Raw genomic sequence first — 12,595 nt, 5'->3', positions numbered from 1 at the left:
TGGTAGGAGCCTGAGTACTGAAATAGACAAAAGGAAGAAACACACAACATGAGGTCTGTTGTTTTTCAGTTTAATTCTTTATTTGTATAGTCATAGCCCAAATGTTGCTAGCTTTTATTGATTTGATATTTTTTCAGAAGTAGGAATCAGTATAGTAAAAAAAAAAACCTTATGCAGTAAGGATGGAAGAGATTGCCTATTATGTAGTAAAGTTAAAACTGACATTTCAAAGAAGTTCGGCTCCAACAGGGAAGCCATTTGAAAGCAATGACCTATTTCTGCCCCTGCTATTATCTGTTTGTGTTCTAGAAATTCGGGGCTTTAATCAAATACTGCTGTAATGGTTGCTGGCAGATTTGATCTTACTTGCATTCTCAAGTGCCATCTTCTCTGTCCACTCCTACTTCTCTTCCCAAATTGCAGCTCCTCCTTCTGTCTCATTCTAATGTGGCAGGTTACTTTCTTATTCCCAGCTGATGTAGCCATTTCATCCATGTAATGTGAGTGGTGCTCATTATAATGCTAGTAACAAAGAACTAGCTGTGTTCTTTCTCACAGTGGTACTTTTAAGATTGATCTTGAAAAATAATATATGTGAACTAAAAATCCACATCTTTCATAGGAAGGGAGGTGCTCTTGTTCATTTTATCTAGTTGCATGGTATTTAATTCAGATGTAATATTTACAGATAAAAATGCAGAAATAGTGGCTACATGCCATTAAGTTGCATTTCCCTTTTGGTGACCCTGTGAATGAGAGCCCTGCTAGAGATCCTTTTACAAATAAGCTTGCTCAGGTTTTGAAACTTAGGGATGTTATTTCTATTGTCTGGCAATCTGGAAACATAACTATTTCTGCATGCTTTGATCCTGGCTTCACGTCTAGTTTGAAAAAGGTGATTAAATAATAGTTTCCCAGTTGAAATCTCAAATGGAATGTAGAAACTAATATTAAAGTCTTGAAGGTGGATCTGTGAATAGAAAAGCTGGATTGTGACCAAATTGCAAGCACGTAGATCATTTTTGTGCTGATAAACCATGATTTTATTTCGTAATTTCTTGTTAAAACATTTTTAATGTTTTCATATCTGCTGCTTCTGATACACAGCTTTAACAGACTTACAATGGCACAAGCCACCTTTAAAATACTTGAAATAGCAGATTTCAAAAAAAAAAACCATCAAAAATCTCAGCTTACATAAAAGACTTTATAAACTGGTTAAAGCAAAATGAAGATGGGGCCAGTCTGATCACTGCAAAAAATGAGCTGGGCTTGGAAAAATTACTTTATGTGACTATAGGTTTTTTAATCACACAGCTTTTTTCCAAGTTGTGAGCTGGGAGGTCCACAATTTGGGCTTTCTATATATAAGACTGCTTAGGGTCCCTGCTAAGTTATCCTCTTCGGGTGGAACATATAACTTGATTATAGATAATAAATTGTGGACAGTTGTCATAGCAGTAAAGATGCTTTTTTATAACCTCCAATTATTTAAGTAAAAAGAAGCTTCATGAACTAGTGCTGTGCAATACTGTTGTGTGCCTTTTAAGTCATTTCCAACTAATAGTGGCCAAGGATAACACAATAAAACTCTAATATCCCGGGGTCCTAGTCCAGCAGTCAAGCTACTGCACCAATGGGCACAGAAATAAAGTGGAAGCCATTGTAGTTGTTATAAGACTGGTGTTACATGGGATGTCGTGTGGTTTCCTGGCTGTATGGCCATATTCTAGCAGCATTTTCTCCTGACGTTTCGCCTACATCTGTGGCTGGCATCTTCAGATGCAGGTGAAACGTCAGGAAAAAATGCTGCTAGAACACGGCCATGCAGCCCGGAAGCCACACAACATCCCAGTGATTTTAGCCGTGTAAACCTTCGGCAATACACTGGTGTTACATGGTCTGCAGATCACACACTATAAAGCAGTGTGCTGTGTTTCAATCTAGTCTCTTTCTCTAAACATGCTTCAGGAACAACTCCATATAAAGTGCATTTATCAACTTGGAAAATATTATTTGCCACTTTTCAGCCTGATATCCTTTAAGCAGTGGTTAAAAATTACAGAGAAAAACAGCAAAATAGCAGTAATAGAATTGAGCTAGGTCTAGACATGGAGAATTCTTTTTGTCTCCCTTCATTTGTCTTTCCTTTCCAAAACCAACAACCAATCATCTGGATTTCCAGTACTTGCATTAACAGCCAGACTTCAAAGAACCATGAGCTAGTCCCTTTGAATCAGAGTTTTTAGACATGTTTTCACAAAGAGTACTCTCATGTCGTCAGTCAAACTGATTTTGAAATGGAGGGAAGTTTTAAAAGAAGATTGTGGTAATGCACAGGGAGTAGTTTGAGGGGAGACACAATCAGAAATTCCATTGGTCTTATGAATAATCCCCGAGTGATTTCTTAAGTATTGTTTTCCATCTGAATCTTCGAAGAAGTTCTGCTTTTGGAAAAAGTGTTCTAATGATAGAGCTCTTAAATGAAGAATCCACAATTCCTGAATATTAGCTATGAGGTGATTATAATTTTCTGCCAGAAATCATTCAACAGGCCACAGTTGCCCATCTCAGTCTTCAAGGATCAAAACAGGCTGTGTAACTTATCCATGACTTTGGCCAGGATCCAGGTGAGCCCTTCTGCAATTCTCAGAAGATCTGGATTCCCCTTCTCAACAGTCATCTCTGCATGTTCCCCAATATCTGCTCCAGAAGATTTAAAATGCATTTTACAGCAGAACATGTAGTAGTACAGAGGTCAGGGAGTGTTGCAGGTGCATAGCAACTACGTAATGGTGATGAAATCACCTCCTACAAAAGTTGTTGATACCCTCTTCCATCCATTTAAGGAACCAATGGAATCCTGACCTTTAAAAGTAAAGCTAAGCTGTAGAGCTAGAGAGGGAGTTTATTCTTTAAAAACTAACAACTTAAATCAGATATGAGCTTCCTGTGCCTCTTCATGTATTGAGAGACTGAAACTCCCAGCCTTCCTGAAAATTTGTGTGATTAGCTAAGGTAAATGGGAGTTACAGTTCAGCCACAAACAAACGGCTTAAAGATCTGGATATATTTAGCCTGCAGAAGAAAAGACTGAGAGGAGGCATTATCGGCATATTTAAATATTTGAAATGCCGCCATTAGGAAGAGGGAGCAGCTTGTTTTCTGCTGCCCTGGAGACCAGGATTCAGAGCAGTGGGTTCAAATTACAGGAAAGAAAATTCCACCTAAGCATTAGGAAGAACTTCCTGATTGTAAGAGCTGTTCAGCAGTGGAACTCTTTGCCTCAGAGTGTGGTGGAAGCTTCTTCTTTGGAGGCTTTTAAACAGAGATTAGATGGCCATCTTTCAGGGTGCTTTGATTATGTTTTTCCTCCATGACAGGGGGCTAGGCTGGATGCTCCATGTAGTCTCTTCCAACTGTGATTCTATAAAGAATTGCATCTTTTACATAATAATATTGGATTTAAATCTAATAGATAAGTCAACACTTAGGTAAATTCCAGTGATCCAGAATGTTTTTTCTTGTTGGGAGTAACAACTGGATTTAAATCAGTTGTTAAACTCTATAACTCAGATGTTTGCCTTATATAAGCATGATGCTTTTTTATGGATACTGTCCTATAATGTAGCACATTAAGAATTGTCTTTGCAAAGGTATGGAGACTTGGAATAATACCGTCGAAGGATCAGTGGATGACAAAACTCTAGGAGACATGAAACATGGACAGGCTTACACATCTAATGAAGAAACACCAAGGAAAACCAATTAAAGAGACAGATTGGACCAAAGTAGAAAAATATATGATGCGAAACAGAAAGAAGATAGGTACATAAAGATGGATAACATTGAATATGGCTGAGACAGAGGTGAAGCGTGACCAGAATAAACATCAGAAAAAGAAGGAACAGGAGTACTCCAAAGGCAACTGGAAGTGTCAAATACTTTATTTTTTTTCTTGCTTCTTTTTTTCTTCACACCATCCTTTTTTATTACTTTCTTTGTCCATTTTTGAGGATTTTATTTTCAATTTTTGTGGAAAATTGTGTTCAATAAAAATTATTTTTTTAAAAAGAAGTTAGCTGCCATGGCTGGTAGAGAATAGGGGTCTAAATAAGCTTGCTAGATTTTGAATTTGCTACATCTGATTTCCCACACGTGGATTCATGCTGTCCTGACTGGTTTTTTAGTACTCACTAAATAATAAGTCAGTATTTCTGTATATCTTATAAATATTAATGGGTCTACTATAGATTAGACTAAGTTGGATTTAGCCCTTAAAATAAGTGTTTCCCTTCTCTTGCTTTTAACTACTCCAGTTGCGGTTTGAAAGTACATTACAATTGAGTTAATGATTGGTAGTGATTTGATAAGCTATCTACTATCAAAATAAAATTCTCAAATGCAGAGTTTCTATTAGTAACAAGTACAGGCAGTCCCCAAACTACAAACATCCAACTTACAAATGACTCATTGTTAAGAATGGGAAGTGAGAGAAATCTGCCCCTTGGAAGGGAAATTTACCCGTTTCCACAACAATCCATGTTTCCACAACAAGCCAATTTTTTCAAAATCCAGTTATCACAGGGGCAGCAGGTGAAGTGGAGTGTGTATATATCTGTGGAATGTCCAGGGTGGGAGAAAAAACCCTTGTCTGTTTAAAGCAAATGTGAATGTTGTAATTAGCAAGCTTGAATAGCATTGAGTAGCCATGAAGCTGTAAAGACAATCAACGAGGATATCTGCATAGAGGTAGTTTGGCCTCTGTTACCTTTGTTGTTGTTTATTCACTCAGTCGCTTCCGACTCTTCATGACTTCATGGATCAGTCCACGCCAGAGCTCCCTGTTAGCCATCGACATCCCCAACTTCTTCAAGGTCAAGCCAGTCACTTCAAGGATACCATCCATCCATCTTACCCTTGGTCGGTCCCTCTTCCTTTTTCCTTCCATTTTCCCCAGCATCATTATCTTCTCCAAACTTTCCTGTCTTCTCATGATGTGGCCAAAATACTTCATCTTTGCCTCTAATATCCTTTTCTCCAGTGAGCAGTCGGGCTTTATTTCCTGGAGTATGAACTGGTTTGATCTTCTCGTGGTCCAAGACACTCTCAAAATTTTCCTCCAACACCACAGTTCAAAAGCGTCTATCTTCCTTCGCTCAGCCTTCCTTATTTGTTTATTGTTGTGTTTATTTTGAAAACCAGCAAGAATAACATCTAGCACTCCCCAAATGCCTATTTCTTCTTATTAAGGGGAAATGTGATCAGAGGTGTTTTCCTAGAGTAGTTTTGTATGTTATGCATTCTAACAGAGCAGAAAAACAATATGGATGGCAATTATTTTGAAATAAATTCACTTAGAACAGTTGGGAGTTATTTGAGTGCTGTTTCAACAGCTGCTTTAATCCCATACAAGGAAACTGTTTTTCTCCCCCTCTCTCTTCTGAACTTGAGAAAATCTTAGGAGTTGTTTGCCTGCATACAATTACTTTTTACAACCAACTTGTGCACTATTTTAAAATTAAGATGAGATAGATTAGATGTGGCACCATGTCTTTGATGATAACTCATGTGCCTTACTTAGACAAGGTAATCTGTTCTGCAAAGATATTAGAACAATTCTGTGCCTGGGGCTTTCTGGTCTCATCACAGTTGCCAATAGTAAATACTTTTACCTACACAGGCAAAAGGAAGTTCCCAGTAGAGCAGTAGTTAAGTTTTAGCTGTATTTCTTGTGTTTCCTGCACTAGAATTAGCCAACTTGGCAAATTAGCCAGGCCTGGGAGGAAAATAAGAAAAAGCAGACACAGCTCTATCATGCCTAAGCCAGAAGCAGTTGAAAGACTCTCTATCCTTCCCAACTGCCATTGTTTTGGCCTCAGAAGGAGAGAAGAAGAGGCATGTACATACAGCTCCAGCATGCCTAGACCCAGAAGTAGATGACCCCCACCACCACCACCACCACCAACTTCCATCTTAATTGTCACTGCCGTGAACTCAGAAGGAAAGAAGAGGCAGGCATAGTTCCACCATGGCTAGGCCCAGTAGCAAATGAAAGGCCCTCCATCCATGCCAATTTTTATCAATGCCCTTGCCTTGGATTGAGACCAACCCCTTCTCCCCCACTGCCATTCCTTTTTCCATGTGTGCTCTGTCTTATTTAAATTGTAAGCCTGAGAGCATGGAACTACCAAATTTACAATTTGTGAGCTGCTCTGAGAGCCCTTGTGGCTGAGTAGCGGGTTAAACAACAGCAACAGTAATGAACAGCAGCAACTTTTAAAACTGATTCAAATATTTAAGAATTTAGAAATGAAGTTCTATTCAGGAAGGCATCTGTGAGTTAAAAAGAAGTATTGTTATAGTTAATTCAGGAAGTATTTCTCTAGTTCAATGTTTCTCAAACTATTCTCCAGGTGTTTTGGACTTCATCTCCCAGAAATCCAACTGTTAAGAATTGTGGGAGAATGGTTTAAGCTGCAACAAATCACTCTGACCAAGAGGTCCTGAGTTTGAGGCCAGCCCGGTGCCTGCGTCTTGTCTCTGTCTCTGTTCTATGTCAAGGCATTGAATGCCTTTATGTGTGCAATGTGATCCGCCCTGAGTCCCCTTCGGGGTGAGAAGGGCGGAATATAAATGCTGTAAGTAAGTAAATAAATAAATAAATCATAGACAGAAAGGAAGATGTGACTGTTTTCTCTCTGGATTTGTTTCTCACAAATCATGAGCACTTGATTAATTTGAATGAACTGTTATAGATATAATTCATGCCAATTTATGGGATGAAGGACTTCACGGTTAGTAAAGATTTCCTTCTTACAAATCCTCAAAGGAAAATAGCAAATTATAATGTTACTGTAATCTGGTGGAACTGAGACATAGCTTCAGGTTTCAGCTCAACCATGGAGTAATAATGTAGCCTTATTATGCTTTCTGTTTCTCTGTGAGATTTTTTTCTGCCAATAACCCTCCAATAACTTTTTGTGAGGACTAGTGAAAAGGATTATAAAACATTGTACATTATGAAGTGTGCTCAATCTGACAGTTTGTACCAGAAGTTGTAAAGGTAGGAAATAGGTGACTGGATCAGTTGTCTGCCAGCTTAATGCTGAAATGATCAAACTGTGAAATCAGTGTTTCTTCCACTTGTTTCTTATCGCTTGATTTTTTTTATTGTGAAAACCCTGCTGTTGTCTGTCATCTTTCTGCATTCAGTGGTGACTTAACCTGTCTAGAATGTAATTTCTGTGAAGAAGATGGATGGAAGCTAAATTTGTCTTTGAAGCATATACATTCACAAGCATATGTGTGCTTTTGTTTTCTTATAATAGTATTAGCTTTGCCCGGCCACGCATTGTTGTGGCTTATGGGAATAATTTGTTGGCCAGGAGGAATAGCAGGTTTTTTTAAAGTAAATTTTTATTGCAAACATTTATAATATTGTGATTACAATGACATGACATAAATATAACAGACAGTGAAAAAAAAACACCCCACAAAGAGAAACAAAATAAAACAGCCAACCAAAAAAAAATAGCAGTTAATAGCCTTGCAGCTTCAAAGCCTGGTCGTTTTCTGGAGTAGCACCCTCAATCAAAGAGCCGCTTTGAAGCCAGGCTACTTCCTTTGTAGGGGAATCCTTGTTTGGCCAGCTCGAACTGCACAAAATAGTCTTGCAGCTTAAAAGCCTGGCTGCTTTCTACATAGGGCATCCTTTATAGGCCTGGTTGTATGGGACAGAGTAGCCTTGTGGCTTCAGGGCTTGGGTGTTTTCTATCTAGGGGAAATCTTGGTTGGCCAGGTTGAATAGCACTGAATAGGCTTGCTGCTTGCAAACCTGGCCGCTTTCTATCTTGCGGAATCCTTGGTTGGCCAGTTTGAATAGCAATTAATACTCTCATTGTAGTCAATGTTTTCAATACATTTTATTTATTTATTTATTTCTCACATTTTTATCCCACCCTTCTCACCCGAAGGGACTCAGGGTGGCTTACAACAGTGGCAACAATTAGATGCCCATACAAACCAATATAAAACAGCACATAAAACAGTTAAAACTATTGAAATACATTATGAATTTAAAATATACATTTCAAACATAAAATCAGATCTGTTCTTCCTCATGTTTTGTCCATAGTTCAGTCTGTGTCATCTTCACCATTTATTGATTAAAAGCCTGGGCACAGAGCCATGTTTTTAGGGCTTTTCTGAAGCCCAATAGGGTTGGAATTTGACGCATCTCACTTGGGAGGGTGTTCCAAAGCCAGGGAGCCACCACTGAGAAGGCCCTGTCCCTCGTCCCCACCAGCCACGCCTCCGAGGCAGGTGGGATCGAGAGCAGGGCCTCTCCAGATGATCTCGGGTATCTTGCTGGCTCATAGGAGGAGATACGTTCAGACAAGTAGATAGGGCCAGAACCGTTCAGGGCTTTATAGGTCAACACCAGCACTTTGAATTTGGCTCGATAGCATATCGGCAGCCAGTGGAGCTGGCTTAACAAGGGGGTGGTGCGCTCCCTGTAAGTCGCCCCAGTTATTAATTGTGACGTTTTGGTGCTAAATTCGTAAATACAGTAATTACTACATAGCATTACCATGCATTGAACTACTTTTTCTGTCAACATGATGTATAACATGATATTTTGGTGCTTAATTTGTAAAATCATAATATAATTTGACTTTTAATAGACTTTTCCTTAATCCCTTCTTATTATTCAACATATTCGCTTATCCAACGTTCTGCCAGGGTGTTTATGTTGGATAAGTTAGACTCTACTGTATATTTATAATCTTATATTATCTGCTTAGAACTGGATTATATGAAGCTCCTTCTACACAGCTGTATAAAATGCACACTGAAGTGGATTAAGGGCAGTGTGGGCTCAAGATAATCCAGTTCAAAGCAGATAATATAAGATTATAAATGGGTAATATAGCTGTGTGGAAGGGCCTTGAGTCTACACTGCCATATAATCCAGTTCAAATCAGATAATCTGTATTTTATAGGCAGTGTGGAAGAGGCCTGATTGAAGAGGCCCTGGGTGCCATTAAATGGCTGAGTGGGTTGCTAGGAGACAAAGTGGGTGGAGCTTAGCCTTCTAACTGGCAGCAATGGGAAAAAACAGTTATTCCTCTCCCTCTAATTAGGACTTTATTTTTCTTGTTTTTTTATGTAAAAACACAGACTGGATGACTATGTCTTTTGTGGCCAAATTTGGTGTGATTTGGTCGTGTAGTTTTGCTGTTTAAGGGAAAAACGGTCTCTCTCTCTCTCTCTCTCTCTCTCTCTCTCTCTCTCTCTCTCTCTCTCTATATATATATATATATATATATATATATATATACATACACATCTCAGTGGCAATAGAGAAGAAAGAATAGAAAATGAATGTGTTATATTGGGTTTGTGGAATAATTAAAATATCCTCCCATTGAGTATGTTTATACAATGTATTGTAGGTTTGGTTGTATTGACTTCAGATGTCTAGAATGGAAGTTTTTTAAAATGCAGAAAAGGTATTTCAGGTTTTCAAAACAATGAAGAGGATGTTATAGTGTTGCAGTGTTACATTTGGCAAATTATGAGTCCTATTCAGCCTAACAATAGGATCCCCATATCCACAAGGCATATGTTCTAAGCTGTTACTTGTACATATGAAACCATGGATTGTATCAAACCCCTATATTTTGCTTCCTGTTACTGTGAGAAACTTCCACTGCACTTCTATTGCCCCACCTTTCATCTTTCCACTTCTGCAACACACTTTTGTACAAGAAGAGGAAGATGGCAAGTTAACCATGTCTCATGCATACCATAGAATCACACCGAAGAGACTTTCTAAGATGTATTAAGGCAATATGTTTCATATAAGACAGAAGAGCCTTCAAATATCTATTGGAGTGAGATATTTTGTAGTTGATACACTTTTTAAGGTAGGGCGTCAAAATCAAGTAGCAGAGACTTTGATGAAAAGGATGGGACAGCCCACAAAATATGGTTTAAGTGTACTGTTAAATACTGTACAAGTTGACTTAAAATGTGATTCGAAGAAGGTTAACTGAGTCAAGGCTGTAAGACAGTATTTTAAATGGTTTAATACAGAGCAAGTGATGTTGTGGGTGAAAGAATAACATGGCAGGTGTACCAAGATGTCTAGGAAGAAAAAGTCTTACCCTGGCAGATTCCTTCACTTGATAGTTCCTTCATTGAAAGTAATGTTGGAAGGGCTGATGGCTATGTTTATTCTTAGTAGGCATAGCTAAGCAGTCTGGATCAGACCCTTCTCTGGAGAGCAGAGCAATTTTGGATTCTGTGAATCCAAAACCAACATTGTAATGCTCTGCTCAATCTCTGGACTGTACACGTGTTGCATTAATGAGAACAATGCTGTGGGTAGCTTTCTCTCCACAATGCTTTGAGCTGTATTCCCAGTGGCTGGATGCCTCTGGAAATTCAGACATTTAAGATAATTGTAACTATAGAGACCAGATCTTATTACATGTTATAAGTAAAGTGTCTAGTACTCATATCATGCATTAGTTCTACCAAAGCATAAAGTACTAGTTCATGTAGTTCTAAATACTTTGCAAAATGGTGCATAACTAAGTTTAAGTACTGAAATGTAACTTCAGTATTTCCCCACATAAGAGTCGCCACCACATAATTGTCACACTCTGTATTCCCACTGCTGGTGGGAATGAGAGATAGGGTCTTCTCCATGGTTGCCCCCCACCTCTAGAACTCCCTCCCTAAAGAAATAAAGCTGGTCCCCTCCCTCCTCTCCTTCAAAAAACAACTGAAGACTTATTTTTGCTCATTAGCATATGGAGAGGAAGAAGATTAGGTAATTGGGGGAAATTACTACTGACCACTGGTTGAGAATTATTTTGTATCTTGGCTTTCCTAGTCCATGCCCGCCCAATGACCATCATTTGACTACACAACCAACCCACACCGTTTTGTGAACCCTTGTTGGCTGTTGTAAATTAATGTGAATGTTTGATTAGGTTTTATGTCATTATATAATTTTGTCTGACTATGTATAGTTTAATTTATTGATGTTAGGTTTAATTTCCTGATGTTAGGCTTCAGTTTGATGTTAGGTTTTAATGTTATTTTCATATAATGTTTAATGTTGTTTTTTCTTGGATTTTATATCAGTATTTGTTTGCTTTATGAGGCATTGAATGGTTGCCATTGTATGTTGGAATCCGCCCTGAGTCCCCTTGGGGAGGTAGGGCGGAATACGAATAAAGATTATTATTATTATTATTATTGTGAGTCCACAAATTGGATTCTATCATCATATGGGCGGGGGAGGGGGGGAGTGAGAGAAAGAGGAGTGGCGGGGAAAGGCTTTGGGATTATTTGCTTATATTAAGAGATGTGCAATGTTACTTTTATTTTCTCTGGGGGAAAGGTCTTCTCTGAGGGAGTTGAGGCACTGTGCCTGAGACTGGGACTGAGGTGAGGTCCTGAGGGGAAAAGAAGGAAGGAGACAGCCAGCTGGTGCTCTTCCTGCCATGATCCACTTGCGAGAACAAAGCAGACTCACCACCTTCTGGTGAACCGGCAAATCTAAGACACATTTTTTTCTTCCCATAATGATTGCACCCTCTTTTTTTGCAAAAAAGTCACTAAAATGCAACTATTGCATGGTTCATTACAGTATACTGTATGCTTAATGCAGAAAGTGAACTATGGGAGCTATTTATTTGTTTGCTTCACAGCATAGGAGCTTATACTATTTTTCAATTACCCATTTAAAAATTAGTCATTGGTCATGTTAAATGTTAACATCAGTGGAATTAACACAGCTAGATTACTCTGATTCTTACATTGAAATGTGTGCCTCATTCACAACCAGATAGTCAATTAATGCTTCATGTTTTTGTAATCTGGCTTAAAATTGTGGTTTTATACATGAAATTCTGAAATGGCAATGCTCTTGCTGCACAGTTCTCTTGCTGAATGACTGAACGTTACTGAACAATGTTTGATGTTCTTTTTTGCCTCTGTTTTTGATAGGTTGTGAGGATATTATTGCTGAGAGCATCTCATTAGATACTTTAATTGCTATTCTCAAGTGGAGTTCTCAGCCGTATGGGTCTAAGTGGGTGCACCGCCAAGCATTGCATTTCCTCTGTGAGGAGTTTACCCAGGTCATGACTTCTGACGTCTTTTATGAACTCAGCAAAGACCACCTGCAAACAGCTATCCAGTCTGACTACTTACAGGTAATCGTCTTTCTCTGTCTCTTTCAGATTGCATCCTGAACGTTTACCATTCTTATAAATTTTAACCTCAAATGGAAGGAGAAAGAAAGAAAAACTATTTGACAGGGTTGTGTTCAGAACATGCTCCTTCTTTCTTTCTTCTGGCATATGTACACACAAGCCTTTAGGAGAGGTAGTGATTAAGGAAAGTATTCTGCTTTCTTGGCACATAACCCAACCCAGACTGGCAGTATAAACTATTTTTTGAAAGCCTAATAATAGTCTAGAAGCAGTTGCAAATTATTTTAACTGAAAGTCTCTAAGTTTAATTTTACCTTTCCGATTCAGAGGTTTATGGAAATTATATAGTAGTTCTCACT

The 12,595-nt window shown here is 38.5% G+C and overlaps 1 protein-coding gene across 1 annotated transcript in view; it reads left to right on the top strand.

Annotated features, from left to right (window-relative positions):
• Window positions 1–12,595, top strand: part of btbd7 (BTB domain containing 7) — a 99,398-nt gene that overhangs the window by 62,297 nt on the left and 24,506 nt on the right. The window contains exon 4 of the mRNA XM_062968414.1: window positions 12,028–12,236. Within this exon, the coding sequence (XP_062824484.1) occupies window positions 12,028–12,236 (209 nt within the window). The remainder of the gene's footprint in view (window positions 1–12,027; window positions 12,237–12,595) is intronic.

Source organism: Anolis carolinensis, chromosome 1 (assembly GCF_035594765.1).
Source record: "Anolis carolinensis isolate JA03-04 chromosome 1, rAnoCar3.1.pri, whole genome shotgun sequence".
NCBI classification, from domain to species: domain Eukaryota; kingdom Metazoa; phylum Chordata; class Lepidosauria; order Squamata; family Dactyloidae; genus Anolis; species Anolis carolinensis.
This window is presented reverse-complemented; position numbering and strand designations above follow the sequence as displayed.